This window comes from Mchenga conophoros, linkage group LG23 (genome assembly GCF_057382185.1).
Source record: "Mchenga conophoros isolate Kocher_MC1m ecotype Shallow Benthic linkage group LG23, M_conophoros_male_GT1.1, whole genome shotgun sequence".
In the NCBI taxonomy this organism is placed as follows: domain Eukaryota; kingdom Metazoa; phylum Chordata; class Actinopteri; order Cichliformes; family Cichlidae; genus Mchenga; species Mchenga conophoros.
The window spans coordinates 9,443,708-9,463,427 of record NC_140547.1 but is presented as its reverse complement, the minus strand read 5'-3'; the positions used below and the strand labels follow the sequence as shown (position 1 = coordinate 9,463,427).

At 41.2% G+C, this 19,720-nt stretch overlaps 1 protein-coding gene across 2 annotated transcripts in view; it reads right to left on the bottom strand.

Annotated features, from left to right (window-relative positions):
* prdm5 (PR domain containing 5) overlaps nt 1-7,539 on the bottom strand; it is a 44,067-nt gene extending 36,528 nt beyond the window's left edge. For both annotated transcript variants that reach the window (XR_014890707.1, XM_085264591.1), the window contains exons 1-6: nt 7,266-7,539; nt 6,468-6,551; nt 3,904-4,026; nt 1,202-1,367; nt 897-1,074; nt 19-111 (exon numbers count right to left, since the gene is read on the bottom strand). Coding sequence is in view for 1 of the 2 variants with exons in the window: in XM_085264591.1 (XP_085120717.1) it covers nt 19-111; nt 897-1,074; nt 1,202-1,367; nt 3,904-4,026; nt 6,468-6,551; nt 7,266-7,364 (743 nt within the window). In the remaining variant the exon portion in view is untranslated. The remainder of the gene's footprint in view (nt 1-18; nt 112-896; nt 1,075-1,201; nt 1,368-3,903; nt 4,027-6,467; nt 6,552-7,265) is intronic.
* Nucleotides 7,540-19,720: the final 12,181 nt, after the last annotated feature.

Here is a 19,720-nt window from a genome sequence, read left to right as displayed (position 1 = left end):
TTGGATGATGCATGTTACCTGGACTCTGAGCCGAATGTGTAATGGCACAGGGAGCACTGATGGGCTTTGGAGTCAGCTGATGGGTCTAGGGACTCAGAACAATGCAAAACACTGGGGGAGGATTGAAAATAAAAACAAGTCCAGGATGACTACCACAAATAATCAAGAGCAGAAAAACATCAGCGTAACATTATTAAAAGATTTTCCACTGAAAAAAGTCAAATTATTTTCTTCTTTTAAGTAAATTTAAAAAAAAAACTGAATTTAAACTTTTTTTGAAACAGACTCTTCATTCAAATACTGCAAAATAAAGCTAAAGCTAGCACCCATTTAGCTTAAATTAGCATTAAGAGTTAAAAGAAGGGAGAGCAGTTAGCATATCTATGTCAAAAGGTAAAACTAGAATGAATGCCTCCACTAACCACTCACGTTCAAGCCTCTAGGTCTCTATGCCTGCCCAGACTAATGTTAAATATTTTGTAAAGACTTGTAATAGCCAGGCACCAAAGACTGTTGCTAATTCAGTTTTGGGCCAAAGATGAAATATGACATTAATTTTACCTGATTATGGCTTTAAATATTGGCCAGTGTTTTGTGCAATGTGATCAAATGTATTTACTTGATGTTATTATATGTTTGTGTTAGATTGTGTCAAATAATAGCGTATAAACTGTTGCTTTATGCCATATTAATGTTTTGTGGGGTCAAAGTGATACACATACTTCATCCTCGACTCGAAATCAAAAATTGGGCCAAACTTTTATCTATCTAACACATAATCTAATCAGTTCCCTGGATTGATTTAGCATCTCTTCAAACTTCAGACTTCTCAGAGATCAGAGAAACGTTGAGCATGAAATAAAACTACACTAGAAGTAATGAAAGAGTAAACCCACTGGCGCTGCAGAGCCTGTTTGATGGGAAACTTTTTGCCACAGTTCCTGCATTTGAACTCCTTCTCCTCTGTGCTGGGCCTCTGGTGCAGACTCTGGAGGTGGGCAGCCAGGATCTCTTCACTCGGAAAACTGCTCTCACACAGCAAGCAGGGGTGGTCCTCCTTCTTTATTACTAGTTCTATTAAGGTTAATGAACACAGTACGACATACTGTAGGGCAAGTTTTTTTTTTTTATGTGTGTGCTATAAACTGATCACCTGTAAATGTGTATACATAAGAAGGCAAACTAAAACATTCCACTGTACCCATTTCTACAAGGTGCTTGGCCTCTTTACTGTTCTCATCTTCATCTTTAATATCCTCTTCCTCTTCTTCTTCCTCCTCTTCCATATCACTGTCCAGGTAGCCTATCAGGAGCTCCGTGTCTGTCTCTATGTCATCCACAGCCAGGTAGAAGATGTTCTCCCCGTCCTAAAAAAAACACAAACACAGCCTGAACATTGGCTGAACGTGACTCGATATATTTAACAATGTAAAAATAAAAAATTAAGCCTGGCTGCCCCTGGGGGGGTCCGGGACGGGCGTGGAGGCTTGGGGGTCTGGGGGTGCTCCGCCCCCTGGTCTGGGGTGCTGGCCGGGCCTTGGGGGCTTGGGTCCTGGCTGTTGTGTCGCCGGAGCAGTGGGCGGGTGGGTGCAGGGGACCTCTGGTGCATCGGCCCAACTAGGGGGCTCTCTAACTGGTGGGGAGGTTGTTATATCTTTGCAGGTGGTCTCCTCACTACAGGAGCTCACTCTGCAGGTGGGGGGAGAGATATAGGAGAGGTGGAGAATGAACTCAACCTGGGTGTCTATTGTCTTGTGTAGTTTGGGAGATGGTTGGATGATGGGGTGGGTGCAGTTTTCTCTGGGGTGGAGTCAGGTGGGCTGCCCCGGACTCTGTGGGGCTGGGCGGTGCTGCTGCTGCGGGCCCCGGTCCGGATGGGCCTGGGCCCCCTTGCCCTGGTGGGTTCCAGAGTGTGGGGGTGCCTACTGGGGTCAGCGGGGGAGCTTCATACCCTGGTGGACGGGGCTATGGCTCCCCACACTCCCTAGCAGATCGTTACATGGAGAAACCTTTGGAATACAAGCATGCTGATCCACACAGGTATGCACACAGGTGTACAGACGGGTGTTCACAGACGCGGACTACAGCTTTCTTGGCTGCTGCCTCAAAGCACATTGTGCGCTGTTTATCTTGCGTGCTGCATAATATCGTTTAATATTTAGTATCTACTGTTATCTACTGCTAGCTAGTTTATTGTGATGGTGCTGCTTTTTTTATTATGTTGCTCTTTTTTTGGTTTGCTTTCTCTTCTGTTTTTTTTTTTTTCTCCATACAGGTGATCCAGGTGTTTTGTTTGTTTTTCTTTCTTTCTTCCCCCCTTTCTCACCGTCTCTTCTCCCCTTTGGTTTGCTTTCTCTCCCTCTCTTTCTTTCATTCTTTCTCCCTGTCCTATCCCCCAGTCATGTCTGTCCCGTTTGTAGCAACGAAAATAAAATAAATTCATAATTATAATAAAGGTCAATCAAATGGACCAATATGGCAAGGCCATGATGATCCACTTGGTAAAATAAATCCGCTTGGCATCTTTCTTGGCCTTAAGACAACAATTCTGATGGCTAAAGATCCAAACGGGACAAAAAAAAATTAAAAATTAAAAATTAAAAATTAAAAATTAAAAATTAAAAATTAAAAATTAAAAAATTAAAAATTAAAGTCAGTTGCTAACAGTTTTAACCTTCTGCGGTAAGGCTAGCTGAACTTATTACACCCTGACAGCAGTCTGTTAATGCTTGATTGAGGCCACAGGTCAAACGGTGAAACTCTTAAAAATATTGTCATTCACTTCCCTGCCTTAAAGGTCATGTTAATAAAATCAAACTGTCATTTGGTTTTTAACTATGGGACCCTAAATATACATAAATAACGATTAAGAGGATGAAAGCTACACAATAAATGTCACCGTTGATGAAACACAGAGATTTAACTCACATGTGTGACCTTTAAAAGACCGATCACTCCGTGTATTCAACTATTAATGGCAGCAACTTGACCCTCAGACCTCAAATGTTCATCTTCTCTTCCTTGGACTTTCATTTTTCTCCCAAGATGAGCGGATAACCTCTTTTCATCTTTCACGTAGAAGCGCAGAAGCTGAACTTTCCCATATCCACTGTACTGTATTCACAAGACTGTGAAAATCGACATTGTGCGTTTGGAAAATTCTGCATATTTTCCGATTCTCATTTCCCGCATAACTGTAGTTAACACATTATTTGTCAATATAATAACTTTATAAAAGCTGGTCTTGGAAATAAATTAAGAAAAGGAATTTTGCAGCTGCAAAATATTCCCTCAACAAAATCCAGAAAAATGTATAAATCCTAAGGACACCAAGGATAAAAACAGAGAAAAGAAACAAATACACTTCTCTCTTTCTCCAACTTAATGTCCTTTTTACGTTAATAACAGCCTTTAACAGTTTAAACATCTGGCAACAAAGAGACTTCGAGCCAAAGTAATTTGTTTTGCAATATAAATGAACTCTGAATTTTTTTGGCAGAAATTTCCCTTTTTGCCTTAAACCTTTAATCATTAGAAAAACAATCAATTTTCAAGCAGTATTCCATTTCAGTTCAGCTTGTAGGTCTCCAGACTTTTTTCTTACCCGTGCTTTTTCTACTAACGTTGCTCTTTTGCAACTACTTTATCTCGCATGCACATCTGTGATTTTTCACACAACAAAAACAATAAATAGCTGCTGAAAAAAGCCTGTCATTTCGATCTTGTTTTCAAGGTTTTTTCCAGAAGAAAATAAGATTTCCGTATTTTCTGAGATCAAATTTGAAATAATTTACATAATTTCGAACTTCGGGTTTGGAGGTTTGACAGATGTCTGTAATATTTATCATTTTCTTTCTTTCAGGAAGGTCTGAGGGATTCATTGTCTGCAGAGTGGAAATGTACCTGAATGGCTGCCAAGTTCTTCTGCTCCTGTGAAGGCGCCTGATGGACAAACCGCAGCCAGTTGGCATAGCGGGGATTGCTCGCATCCAGAATATACAGAACATCTCCTTTACTGCCACGGACCTAGAGAGGGGGAAAAAAAGAAACAGCAACGACATGAGCTGTCAGATGAGAACAACTGATTCTTTTTCTTCTTCTTCTGCTCTCATTGCCTTCTTTGAAGGTTCGTCTTCTGTACATCAAAGCGTGCTGGCCTTACATATGAACACCAGTGTGGCAGCTACAGATAACTACATCACAGCGTTTCTACACAAGACGAGATAAGACTGACTTTCAGTCAGGCATTATGGTTCATTTGTCTGCAACGTAATTAAATGTTTCCTTTATCACAGAAAAAACAAGAATGTACTCAGACAGACCCACAAGCAGCTGCATCGTGTGATAAAGGACTGATCTGGGGCTTTTTTGCATTGAATTGTCATACAGGTTTTTATAAGAATATTTACTGTGTTTAGTTGTATTAATGCTACACAAAAACATGTTTCTTAAAGTTGTTATGTGTCTGTTTTCTCCGCTGCAGCTGTTTATGGTTAAACTGGTCTTAATACAGTTGACTAGCTGCTTCCACCAGAGCAGTTATTTGATTGGTTCAGTTTGTCTCCTTTTTTATACAGTACTGTGCAAAAAGTCTTGAGTCACCTTTCTATAAATTTAGCTTCCAGTGATCCAGACTTTCTTGTAATTCTTTAAAGTGGTCTTGAGAAATAGTTCTACAGACTTTCTGAACTTTTTATCTGAACATTGGCTGCTTTTTCACTCATTTTCAGTCCAGTCCTTGTATGTGACCATTTTTAAAGGAATGTTTTGGTTTAGTTTGGTTTGGTCAGCATTAAAACACTGACTCATTCAAGCATAAACAGGCACAAAGCTTACAACATAACTAAAAGAAGCAAAGAACCAAGTTTAAATTACATCTTTAGGCGCTTTAGTTGAATCTATGCGGGAAAAGCCAAATATAACACAGTTTGAAAGACATAAAATTGTTTTTATGGACCAAATAATAGCTCTCAAAGAGCTATTAGCTGAAAACTTGGCATGGGTTGCAGTGTTTCCTTAAAAAATATGTGGAAATAGGACAAGTGGAGAATAAAAGAAGACATGTTAGGCATCAGACAAGCAATATCTGAAAGTAATGACTTTAAGAAATAGAAAAAAATCCAGCAAAGACCTGACAAAGGACCTGAGAGGTGCCTCTGGCCCTTCAGTTGATCCATCTACTGTTCACTGAAGCATCACCAGAAATGGTCACAGTGGAACCGTGGCTGTCAGGAAGCCATTCTTAGTAAAGGGAACCAGGGAGAAAAAACTGAGGTATGCCAAGTTACACAAGACCTGCATCCAAACCTGTAATTTTTGGTTCAAATCATCATCAGTATTTATGGAGGTCAGTAGAGAGGAACAACACTGAGCGTCTGCATCCATCTGTAAAACGGGATGGAGGCTGTCATGGTTTGGAGCTGCATTTCACCCAGTGGCATTGGGAATCTTGTCAAAATTGATGGATTTTGACACCATCAGTACCATCTGTTAAGTGTGATTGGCAACAGCTTGATTTTTTCACGTGACAGTGATCCCAAACACACTTTCAATACAGTAAAAGCATACCTGGATTAAAAAGATGTGCAACACTATCAGTCATGAATCAGAGAGTGCTGACTGTGATGATGAATGAGGGCAGGCATAACAAATATTGACTTACAAAATGTATATATGCAATATATACTGTTATTTATACTGTATTTCCTTGTATGTTTGCACATGTTTCAATAAACTGTTACACCCATTTCCAAATTTCCTAGCAAAGGATAAGGAAATGAGGGCTGGCTATAGATGTTTGCACAGTACTGCAAGATTACTCATCCAGTTAGAAATGGATTTGAATGAAATTTTCACCAAAGACTGGTCTTGGCCCAATGTGGTTAACACTTGGAGTTGATCCCAATCCAGTGAAAGATTTTTTGGAATGATGCTTTGACATTGTGAGACTGCAGGATTGGGTACTATTTATTGTCAGGGGTGGTGACATTTTTTGACAAATGTATCTCTTTGGACTTTGAACAGAAATTTAAATGAAACCATGTGACAAGACCAACACTGACTTCTTACAGACATTTTAAACATGACAACAAGACACCACAACACCCTGATTATTATGGTTAAAAATCACAGGCCAAAATGCAGAGAAATACCGGATTAATCTTGAACAGGGTATTGGATTGCGGTATCTGTTAAATTCTTATTAAACATAAGATTTTATTCTGAAATATAGCTTGTAGCTATAGCTGTCGTGTTATGCAGCATCACAGAAATAACACTGTTGTAGTAATTGGAAAGATTCGGGTACGTTACAGCATTTTACATGTTTGGTTTTTGCTATCAGAGGTGCAGTCGTGGGAACTCTGGAGTTAAAACTACTTGGTCTGAAGGATGTCTGTCAAACTGGCTGAAGATTCAGCATTTCCATTCCCTGAGGTTTTAAATTTTTAAAAAAGAAGCGCATTCACCTCCCACATCAGCCTGGTGTCCGAGCTTTCATCCAACTCACTGGGCAGCTTTTTCTCACCAGCAAAGGGGCCAAACTTTTCTCCCTTTAACACAAACAGAGGGATCACTTGTCAAACACGATGCCTTTAAAGAAAACAGTGGCAGCCAAAAATGAATGACATTAAACCATAATAATACACCCCAGAGGACATGATTTCTGCACTGATGAGTGTTGGGTGGATGGTGGGCCCGCCTACTGTTTAATGTGACATGTACTTGTGTCCCTCAGTACGGGACATTTTTCCTTTTGACTTCCCAGGGGGCGTGGTCAAATTGTGCCGCTCTTCTTGTTGTATTCATGTTCACACTCTGCAACTTTTACCACACATTTAAATGACCAAACATCCCCAGTACAGACACTTCAACCCACTCATCCTCCGCAACATTCCCACCTCCTTTTCTGCATATATGGCAACAAAGGGTGGGGGGACATGAATGTGAATGTATAAGTTAATTGGCGTGAACAGTTAAAATCTTTACGTTGGATTTAACATGGATGTCTATCCGCGGAACGAGCCTTCTTTGCAGGCAGGAATACGTGAAGTGAACCCGGAGAAACAGCCGGAGTTACTGTAGCTACGTGGCACTTCACGTCACAGACGCCTTGGCTTCTGGCTGAGATTTTGACAGCGACTATCAGTGGGAAAAGGCGAACAGAAAAAAGTATCTACACCTCTGGGAGTCTCTTAAAAAGCAACACGAAACTTTTCCCGCGTGTAAACCTGGTTACAAAGTTGCCCGAGTCAGAAACTACAAACCTTTTTGACTCGCCTCGCCGTGTATAGACCGATTCCATCCTGGACCTTTGACGACTTCAGGGAAAATCTGTCTGGCACATACATGCCCAACATTGTCATCGCTCGGAAATGTTTCCTTCGGTGACAATTAGTTGGCTATCAGATATGTCAGCGGAAGTGAAAAGGCATTGTCAGTATGAATTTAGAGCAGATAGTTTCTTCGTGAAGGGGTCCAGGTTGAACTTCTGTTGCTCCTGCTGCAGGAAAGCGAAGCAGCGCCCTGATTGGTCCAAAGTTTGTAACCAGAAGCTACCTTTTCTGTCGAGCAACATGCTGCTGCCTGTTTCATTCAGCCTGCACTCCCAGCTTACCCAGTCTGACGATGGTTGTGCAGGAGTATCAGAGGAGCTACAGAAATGAAAGTAATGACATTATTTAATAAAGACAGCTCACTTAATGAAAGGCTCCATTAAGAGCTCATAGATTAGTTTAATGAATCTTTTAGCTTTAAAAATTTCCATACTTTTATCTAATGTTCTGCAAATTTTTAACTCTAAGTGGACATCTTATGCTCATTTCCACATTTATATGTTTATTCTTATGCATTACCACAGTAGTTTTTCATGATTCCCAGGTTAAAGTAATCGGTGGTTATCTGACACCAATACTTGGTGCAGTCCCTCAGATCGTACAAGCTGTTTTACCTTTGAGCCAACTTTGTTGATTGGCTATTACTAGCAAGCAATAGGTTTGAAACGCTGGTGGGTAGGACTCATGCGCCTAAATAATTTGAGTGATATCTACTCTCTTTGAGATCATCAGAGCTAAGACCAGAACAACTGCTGAAAGAGCAGACTGAAGCTTGAGCTTTGTGCTCTCAGGGATTACTTATACATACACTGACCTCATTATTTGAATCTTTGGCCATGACTAAATATGAGGTTGCAGCACTATCACTGTATTATATGGCAAGAATAAGGTAAAAAAAAAAAAAAAAAACAGATGTTACTGTTTGGTGGGAAATAATTCCCACCCAAAAAAAAAAGAAGTAATATAAAAGAGAAGTACTTCAGAGTCATTTTGTGTAGTTGAGTAAATGTACTTAGTTGTATTTTAGCGCTGAGTATTCTCTATATACAAATGCTGGATCTTAGTAACAATGTAACTACCATAAAGGGTAACTAGATGGATATGTTATTGAGCATCTGTTTGCCCATTTAAGTAAGACTGAAATGAATTCATACATACCATCCAATGAGAAAATATATTACACTAATGCAGTTGTTGTGTAGACTGTAGGAGCTTCATGTGCCAGTTTGAGCATCACTAAAACTACTTACCGTTAGCTCGCAGAGATTAGTTATTACATAGAAAAATGTCGCAATACACTTCAATCCTGCACTTCACATAGCACAGAAATACAGCCCCCCTCAATTACTCCATTCTCCATTAACCCCAGAAACCTCACAATATTGTGATGTTCTGTGTGTTTTGGCTTGAACATATCTGTTCTGTAATTCAGAAACCACACTGTACCAACAAGCAGAAGACCAGAGGCCTGACAGACCCTTTCAGTCTAAAACAGTCCTAACAGCAGGCCAGAAACCACAGTTTACCAACAAACTCAGGCTGCTAAGACAGATTTCTAGATGTCTGTTATAGACTCAACCACAATGCTCAACAACCATGTGAACCAAACATTTATTTCAAAGTAGACAGTGTCCTGCAAGTGAGGATGATGGTTTTCCATTGTTGGTAAATGATGTCCAACATTTCATAATCTCAACGTCTTTGAACCTTTGTTTTATAATAATGAAATAAAACAAAAATAATGGTACATATGTGTTTGGCCTGTTTAATTCACATCTTTCTGTTATATATAAATTACAAATCAAACAGATTATATTTCTTTTGATATGTTTTTCATTCACCGGCTCGTTTTTAAATGCTCATTAATGCAAATATCTAATTAGCCAATTACGTGGCAGCAGTTGTGTGCATTTATGAATGTAGACACAGTCAAAACAACCCACTTAATTTAAACTGAGCATCAGAATTGAGAAGACGGGTTATTTAAGTGACGTTGAACGTCCTGTGGTTGAATGCACAACATGTCGAACCTTGAAGCAGATGTGGCTACAGCAGCAAAGACAAAGAAACTGAGGCTACAGTTCACATGGGCTCAGTAAAATTGGACAATAGAAAGAGGAAAAACATTGCCTTGTCTGCTGAGTGCCAATATCTGCTGTGACCTTCAGATGTTAGGGCCAGAATTTCATGTGAACCACATGAAAGCATGGATCCATCCTCCTTTGTATCAACAGTTTAGGCTGGCGGTGGTGTAATGGTGTGGGGAATCTTTTCTTGGCAAACTTTGGTTCCCTTAGTGTCGACTGAGCATCTACAGCTACAGCCCATCTGTGTATTGTTGATGACCATGTCCGTCCGTTTATGACCACAGTGTACCAACTCCAGCAGCTCAAATCACCTAAAAATGGTTTCTTGTGCTTGACAATAAATTCAGTGTACTCAAATGGCTTCTAGTCACCAGATTTCAATCCAAAAACGGTACCTCTGTGATGTGGTGGAACGAGAGAGTCCTATTATGGATGTGCAACCCACAAGTCTGCAGCAACTGTGTGATACTGTCACGTCAATTTGGATCAAAATGAATGTTTGCAGTAGTTCCAGGGTACAACCATATACTATCAGTGTGTACCTAATAAAGTGGCCGGTGAGTCATTATTCCTCAAAGGGAACATTGGATTATTATCTTATTGGTTCTGTTTTCCAGTAAAAGCAGCATTACTGTCCTATTAAAGTGCTGGTTTAACTATGTAATTGTAAAAATGTTCATTTAAAATGGACTGCAAGTCAAAACTTTACTTCTCAAAAAAGAAAACAACGTTGAATAGCATCACTATTATTTGAGGAGGCTGAGAAAATGGACTTCAGACTGGATCAGTGTAAAGCGAATACATGACATTTGAAATTAAAGCTCTTTAAAGTGATGCCAGATGACTTTTCTTTTGTTCTTTATCTGACAAACAGTTCAAGCAGCCAACACTGGTTGTGGTTTCACAACAACCATAACTCTTGAATATGGTGCTGTGGAAACGCTGAAAGTAACAGACCTCGCATTATCTCCATTATGTTCTTTTTTTTATCTCCCCCTCACCTTGATTTGTTGACTTTCGCCCTGCAGAGAGAGATTAGTATCATCTCTAATCACCGACTGTTTGTGTACATTCTTTTTCTGAACACCTCTTCAGCAAACGTCTCACCCTTTTAATCAGCAGCATGTCAGTGCTCTGTTGGTTTTGTTTACTGTGTTTATAGCCCGTGTTTATGCCACTTGCTTCCTGTTATGTTGTGGCTCTATGCCCAACTGCTCCATGATTGGTCCATATGACAAGCGTTGGTAGACGGCTACGAAGAAGACTGAATCATGATGTACGCGTTTACATCAGAGTCAATGAGCTGGTGCGCTTGAATGTCTCGACTGCTGTTTTTACAGGATTTGCGCTTCAAAACGGGGATAAACATGTCCTTCAATAGGGATTTTTTTCCTCCCAGGTCACTTTTGTATTCGAAATGTTTTCATCAGTGGCTTGGAGTCATATTCCCAGTGTATTCCGGAGAGTTAAGCCATAGGAGAGGGTTACACTTGGGTGACAAGCCTGATCACTGCACTGAGAGGGTCTTTGTGCGTGCCTGCCCCACCCATGTGCTTCTTGGTACATTTCTGCTCCCCCTCCAACCCCGACCTCTCTGTCAGTGCCTTGGCCTGTCAGGGCAGGACGATCAAATGTCATGACCCCTTTTTCCCTCTGTGCCCTCTGAGGACCCTCAAACCCATTAACTTTCACTCGGCTTTCACTAAGATCCCTTGGTTATCCCCAACACCTGCATTGAAGACACAAAGAGGCTCGCAGAGGAGTCTTCCCTGAAAGCGGGACACCATTACGTTATTTTAGGATCAGTGAGAGTCTGTGGTGGTCTGTACAGATAATTCAATATTTTTGGTGTTAGCGTATCTTGAGCTAAGTTTAGGCATACTGGAATCATCCAAAAATCCCATGGTCTAAGCAAGAATCTCAAAACATTTACTACTAAATGTGAGAAAATTGAATTTTTTCATGTTAGATTTTAAGTTGTCCTCGTTTAATAAAATAGTCATGGAGTTGCACAGGGTTCAGTGCCTAGATGTCATGCAGATGACATGAAGTTGTAGTCATCTATGAAGCAAAATGACATAAATCAGCTAGATTAAGTGCAGATAGTTCTTCAAGGCATAAACCTGCAATGCTCTACTAAATTCTGACCCCTCAGGTCAGAGTTCCAGTCAGAAAGTTGGAGAAGCCCCACCAACACCAACTTCACAATTCAAGATGGCAGCAGTTTGCATGAATAGAAGTAAAACTGTCAAACTTGTCATCTGTACTACTTTTTGGTATATTTGTGACTTGCTAAATAAGTCGTCTAAAAAAAACTGGCCAGGCTCTGTCCGTAAATGTGCTCCATCAGCGTTTTTAAGCACAAAAACGAAGGACAGCATTGTATTGCTAGCCTACTACTACTACACTGAGAAGGCCAATTTCACACATGCACTACACCTCTAAATCTTTCTAGACTTTACCTAGAAGTGCTGCATGGGTAAATACAAAAGTCTAATCCACTCTTGGACTCATTTGAGAAGAGTTCAGGTAAGTGTTCAGTGGATGCACAATGTGCTTGAGGCTGTTATCTTTCGAAGCTTCTGCACTCTGTTTAACAATCAACCCTTCCCTAAACCAAAAACAGTATTTCAGTGAGAACACATCCTGTTAGAGCCAATCTATAGAGAAATATTTTGTGTGATACCGGAAGTGTTAACGTTATTTGGCTCTTTTGTAAGTGTCTTGACGCCCTCCAATGAGGGGGCTGGAAATGTTAGAGCCAATCTACAGAGAAATATTTTTGATACTGTTTCAGTTATTATGTTACATGTATGATTTTGTATAATATGTGGTTAGAGAATATATGCACAGCGCATGTGTGGTAGCAGGTTAGAATGAGCCAGGACGGTAATGGAAATGTGCGCTGTAGCAGCAAATAGTTTATTGACCGTGATATCGTTTGTTTGTATGTACAAGTTAGAAATAAATCTGGACAGCTCATATTAAGAAGTGAAAGAATTATTTTTTCAAAGCTTGGGACAGAAATTCGCCACTACACATCCAGTCCAGATCTATTGTTGTATGCTTAATATAAGAAATATTAACAATATCCTGACCTGATTGAAGACAAACACCACCTTTAGTTCATATGGGAAAATTGCTCAGGACTCCACAGACATGCTAGCAGCTCAGTAAGGCATCACAGCAGAGCTTCAAGTTAAACAGTAGCACACACACAAGAAATCTCTCTGCTGAAGTAGGCTGCAGATGTGTAGAAACTGTGGGTTACCGAGATCAGCTGATCTGCTGGGATTATGGCTGAGCTTCACTCAGTTATAGCTGGGGTTTTTTTGTTTTTCTAACAACAAATGATTTTTGTGAAAAGGCATAGTTTAATCCAAACAATGGTCAGGTCCTAATCTTAACCAGTTCATTTCAACTAAAAGCTGAAACAAAAGATGAAAAATAAATAAATAATCCAACTAAATTACAAAAAAGTCAAACAAAAAGTGTCTTCCAAGTGAAATAGATCAATTCCTCCACCACAGCCTGTTCCTCAGGATGACTTTGTTCTGTCATTCTGCCAGACCTAACTTAACACCAAACTTCCTCGTCTACATTTCCTCGGCCTGTTTCTTTAAAGTTGCAAAGTTGTGTCATTACAGCAACAGGACAGGTCAGTTATGAAAATGCTGGAGGAAAATCACCAACACACGATAAATGATGGACCAACCCGTTTAACCAACATGCCTTGCAAGATTAAAGCTATGAGAAAACAATGCAAAACGGGGGGGACTTTAAAAAAAATACTGCCAAAAGAGAGGGTTAGGGTCGCCATAGGACATTCCCTTTGAACGTGAACGTACCCAGCCCTGGAACTGAGCCACTCATTGCTGTGCTGCTGGTTGAGACTCTGAAGGCCAAAAACTACAGAAACCACATTTAGGGCACAGTGAAGGAAAGCACTGCATTGAAATAAATACTCTCAGCATTCCTTTTTTTCTAAGTAAATATTTTCACTGGGGAAAAAGCCTCAGTTTGGCAAACATACAAATGGTTCCACACAAGATTTTCCAAATGGATGGGTGCATTTTTCTGAAATCTCTCAAACCTGATACTGTAGATTTAGGGGCCAGACCACCTTTTGTTTCATGTTTCACAAACCCCCACAGTTCCTTACCACAGCTCCCTATTTCAAGGCTGTCGTTGAATAGCCAGCAAACCATTTCCTGAAGCTCCGAGGTCACTGGATAAATGATGTTTTCATTTGACAACCCCAGGTCGCCGCTAAAGGAGGGTCTTCAGAGGGAGCCTTTTGAAATTACAGTACTGATGAAGCGTGAGAAATTACAGGCACTTAGAAGTGATTTCATGAGCACAAGAGAGCTTAGGGACCACCCCCATGCAGGCAAGAGGGACCGATGGCAGTGAGTACACAAACACACATGGCCTTGCATGTGCACAGTGTTAATATATAAACACATCCGCACACACACATGCCCCCCCCCACACACACACATATCTCCCTCAAGTGCAGATGAATCAGCACCATAACAGTTTCCTCATCCTCAAATGCGTATCATGTGTTGAGGATTGTTTTTCTGTGTACGATAATAAAATTGACCTTACAGTTAAGTACATGGTGGAGTTAAATGAAAGTCATATTCAGGAGCCAGTCATTGTGTTTTTTCACTGCTTGAGTTATCCTAATGGAGATCGGCTGAGACGAGTAATGCCCGAGGGCCACTGGTCCCTCTCCACCCTTCCTGGGAATGGGCTCTCGGTCAGGATGGGTTTGGAAGGAAGCCTCCGATTTTTTTGCCTGGCCCTCTGCTAAATCAGAGCTATGTAGAGCTGGTTTGGACCTGAGCCTTGGTAATGATCTATCCCTGGAACTGCTGAAGTGGAATCATTTTCATCATGGTCTATGCCTCTTTAGTCCCTAGAAGGGGTTCCCTCTGTGTGCATGTGTCAAGTTTTCAAGCATTATAATTTCATTTCACACTGTTTACTTTGGTGATTTGCAGCACATTGCACCAGTGTGAAACTGAATCATTTAATTTAACCACCCACAAGTATAGTACCAACCCAATAGATAGCAGAAGCCCTTCATTCACTTTGCTATTGAGTTTACACAAAACAGTGTTTCCCTACTTTTCTCTACAACAGAAGCTGGAGTCAAAGCCCCCCCAGCGTGCCCGTCTGGTTGCTGTCTGTCTCTGTTTGGATTCTGTTCGAGCCTCGACTCTCTTTTCACGATCTCTGTCCAAAAGTGTCACTCAGCTCTAAGTTGAGCAGCAAGTGCATTCATGCACACTTACACAAAACGCTCGCACAAATGCCAACTCCTGAAACCTCCCTGAAGAGAGGGTGATGGAAATTCTGCAACAAATTAACAGCTATAGGACTACAAAGCACATCTGTGACATTACATTGGCTTGCTCAGTTTAACAGTACAAACGTTTATTTTCTTAGGCCTCTGCATCTGCTGAAATGTTACACTACTTTAACAGCAGTTGAAATTCTTTTAAAATAATCTTTTTGCGTTTCTTGTTGAGAATGAGGTTAAATTATTCATTAGAGTGGCGATAAATAATCGCTGACTCAGTTGTTAAATTAATCTTCAAAAAGATCTGATTGGTCAGATCTGTTTATTTTCATGCAAAAAATCTGAAAAATAAATGCTGCAAATTCATCCAACAAAATTCCAGAGTCGGTGCGAATGGCTGCGTTAAGATTAGGTAAGTTCAAAAGATATTTCTAACATGCAAAATTTTCACATGAATTTTATGCGTCTTGTGTGTAAAGTCCTTAACAATGGTCACTGGTGAGCTTTAAAACTCTGGGAGGCAGTTTTATTTATCATTCTGCTAGCAACTGCTAGCTAGTTAGACTGGCAGTCAAATAATCATTTTGGGTAAAGGTATTTTTACAATTTTTAGTTTTGATTAAGAAACAATGTTAGCTTAAAAATCCTTTTGATGGTACACTGCCCTGTAAAAGTGAGAAGGGCTTCTTAGATCTAAGTTGGGTGAACACATAAAGCCCTTTTCCACTAGTACCTGGTTGATTTGACGTGACTCGACTCGGTTTATGTTGTTTTCCATTACAATCAAGTTCCACCTAATGTGCAAGGCAATTGGCCGATATTTCTGTGACATCATTTGTGCAACATGAACACCACAACAATGGAGGAAGTCAAGTCGATGGTGTACCTGCTGCTCTGCAAATGGCTTTTGACAGACTCAGAGACCACAGTGTTGTCATTTCTCTCAATGCCAGGTTTCAAAAATGGCGTTTTTGATTTCTGCGAAAGAGACGTTCATTAGATTCACTGAGTGATACCACTGCCACAAACTATGGGTCTTTAGCTAGCTATAAGAAGAACCTAGCTCTGTATTCTCTGTAACTATGATAAAACAGATGAAAGAAGACCTAGACTCCAGTCACAGAGGCATAAAGACTGGTTGGCGACCCCACCTAGCAATGTACAAAATCCTCCGTGTGAATGCTTTGGTTGCTAGCATATTGCCAAGCTTGCTCACAGTATTTAGAGAAGATATTGGCATGCCTGCACACACTCGCTAACCACCAAGCATGAGTTAAACTTGAAAAGAATGTTTGCTTTCAAAGTAAAAGTTTGAAGCTGAAAACAAGTCATTTTAAAAAGCCCAACCTAAAATATCCCAACTTGATCTGAGGTTGCACAGTTTGTGCAACCTCAGATCAAGTTGGGATATTTTAGGTGTGGTACCATACACCTCTGCAACAAGCAGGACGACTGCAGGAGGTTTGCTTGCGACTAGCAAACAACCTCCTACAGTTACCCACTTATCATCTGAGGAACACTAATTTTTGCATTTTCCCAGTGAAAAGTGGTTCCCTTTGTGACTGTTGCTTTAATTTCCAGAGGCTCGGCCACTAGCTAGATGTCTTAGTGAAAAGTAAGGGACAACCGTTGGGGTGAAGGAACCAAAAATTGCAGTTTCTTTAACTGTCACTTTAGGCTGGCTCCAAAAACAAGTTCTTCTCCGTAGACTCCATAGACTCTTCTATATGGATAGCTTCCCCCTTCAAAGCAGCAGTATGGTGGATGACTTTTGTTATTTCTCATCTATCTGGATACTGAATGTATCCAAATGGATTATGCGCAGGCCACTGTAGCTGATTTCTGTCTGCTAGGCCTCCGTTCCACAAATCAGTTATTCAGCTGGACCTCTCCACTGAATTCATGCTGTTGGTGCTACAGCTTATTGATGCAGGTTATTGGCTGATGCCTTTGAATTCCACCCTCTCGTCCAAATATGGTGGCTAAAACAATATGGTGATGGATGGATGATGGATGATGGCTCTGGCGACAGCCATCTATTTTATGTCATCACTGTTTTCAAAGGATAATATTTATGAAATATTTCAAATTAAAATAGGTCAGCTTTGACTTGAACACAGTAGGAGGGTTCATTTTTCCTCCATACAGGATTTCTTTTTTGTGCCACATAAAGCGCCTAAGCCACCAGAAAATTACCAGCAATATAATATTCCAGTGCTATGATGGACTGGTGGCCTGTCCAGGGTGTACCCCGCCTTTTATCCCATGACAGCTGGGATAGGCTTCAGCCCCCCCGTGATCCTGAATTGGGTAAGTGGAAGAAAATGGATGGAAAATGGACGGCTGGATTATTTTTTAAATTAAGCTCTTTGTTTAAAATGTTTGATAAGAGACATCAAAAGCCTTTGAGCTCAAACATCTGGCTCTATGGGCGCAACTAACATTTTATGACATTTCCAGCCACAGTTTAATTGAGGTGTTATGTACAGATTATTTGTTTTATTCCATACACTGATCACTTCACATAAGCCCCAGAATCAGAGCCAGCTCTTCCGTGCACTGCTGTCATTACTACACCACTTATCCAGGCCCTACATGTCTGTCTCCACTCCTCGTCCTACTCATGTACACACATATATACAAAACTCATACATCAAAGCGCTGCACTCGATTCCACGCAAAAGATAAACACGGGAAGCCCTGCAGATGGTTAGCTCTAGGATAGAGGTTTCTCTGTATGTTCATGTTTGCATGAGTGTTTGTGAGGAGATCTCCTGAAAGATGTTAGAAAAATAGAAGTGTCTGTATATTTCTTTCCATCTTAAACCTCTTGGGTGGACCAAAGACGAGGACTTTTTTTTTTTTTTTTTAGCACACAGCAGATATTATTCACACATGTAGGATAACATTTGAGCAGAGCTGGCCAGCTTTATTAGTGGCAGTTTACAGGGATATCTATGACAGTCCCATAGCTCTCTGGAAGCTCCTTTACATTATTTCGGGGTAATGGCAGGTTAATGGAAGCCAGGTGGAGCCTCACTCCACCAGGAGCACTTGATTGACAGTGAACTGTGTTGATGAATTGGAGTGCAGCTACCCACAATCAGGGTCGGGATGGAAACATGGCAATTCTCAAACAACAGCTGCTTTTCTTGGCCTCAACAGAGGCGCCATTTCCACTCATCTAAGACTACTCAGTACATGTAGATATGGTCATGCATGTGCGTCTGGCTTTTCTCTTTGCTTGTTTGTGATTAAATGTGTCTATTGACTAAATACTATTGCACCAAGTCCCTCGAATTTGAAGCCTGGATTTTGAGTGTAAGCACTTAAAAAAATAAGTGGAAATGAACAGCGACATTGCTTCATAGAGGGTGGCCTGTTCAGTGTCACTATGTTTATAGTGTAGTTAAAACCATTTGGAAAGTGCGAAGTCCAGAGTAGGATTCTGATGATTGTATTTATGTTTATTTTGCTTTAGAGCAAGGCATTTTTCCCCACTTAAATATAATCAAGATTACGTTCACAGAGTTACTTGGTTTGACTATTAGCGATAAGTGGCTAATTTTTGATAGCTACACTCAACAAAAATATAAACGCAACACCTTTGTTACTGCTCCCATTCCCCATGGGATGGACGTAGAGACCTAAAATTCATTCCAGATACACAATATAACCATCCCTCCCAAACAGTGGTCACAAATCAGTCCAAATGTGTGGTAGTGGGCACATCTGCTATATTGAGATAATCCATCCCACCTCACAGGTGTGCCACATCAGGATGCTGATCTGACATCATGAGTAGTGCACAGGTGTACCTCAGACTGCCCACAACAAAAGGCCACCCTGGAATGTGCAGTTTTTTGCGCTATTGGGGGTCTGGGGACCCAGAACCGGTCAGTATCTGGTGTGACCACCATTTGCCTCATGCAGTGCAACACATCGTCGCATGGAGTCTATCAGATTGTCAATTGTGGCCTGTGGAATGTTGGTCCACTCCACTTCAATGGCTGTGCGAGGTTGTTGGATATTCGTGGGAACTGGTACACGCTGTCGTATACGCCGGTCAAGCACATCCCGAACATGCTCAATGGGTGACATGTCCGGTGAGTATGCTGGCCATGCAAGAACTGGGACATTCTCAGCTGCCATCTGCCCTGAACAATGTGAACCATGATTCATCCGTGAAGCGCACACCTCTCCAACGTGCCAGACGCCATCGAATGTGAGCATTTGCCCACACAAGTCTGTTACGGCGACGAGCTGGAGTCAGGTCAAGACCCCGATGAGGACGACGGGCATGCAGTTGAGCGTCCCTGAGACGGTTTCTGACAGTTTGTGCAGAAATTGTTTGGTTGTGCAAACCAATTGTTCCAGCAGCTGTCTGGGTGGCTGGTCTCAGACGATCTTGGAGGTGAACCTGCTGGATGTGGAGGTCCTGGGCTGGTGTGGTTACACGAGGTCTGCGGTTGTGAGGCCGGTTGGATGTGCTGCCATATTCTCGGAAACGCCTGTGGAGACGGCTTATGGTTGAGAAATGAACATTCAATGCACGGGCGACAGATCTGGTTGACATTCCTGCTGTCAGCATGCCAATTGCACGCTCCCTCATTGCTTGTGGCATCTGTGGCATTTTGCTGTGAGACAAAACTGCACATTCCAGGGTGGCCTTTTGTTGTGGGCAGTCTGAGGTACACCTGTGCACTACTCATGATGTCAGATCAGCATCCTGATGTGGCACACCTGTGAGGTGGGATGGATTATCTCAATATAGCAGATGTGCCCACTACCACACATTTGGACTGATTTGTGACCACTGTTTGGGAGGGATGGTTATATTGTGTATCTGGAATGAATTTTAGGTCTCTACGTCCATCCCATGGGGAATGGGAGCAGTAACAAAGGTGTTGCGTTTATATTTTTGTTGAGTGTATTATTGTAGCTAATTACTGTTGTAATTAGTTTGTTAGTTTGTTGACGTCACCACT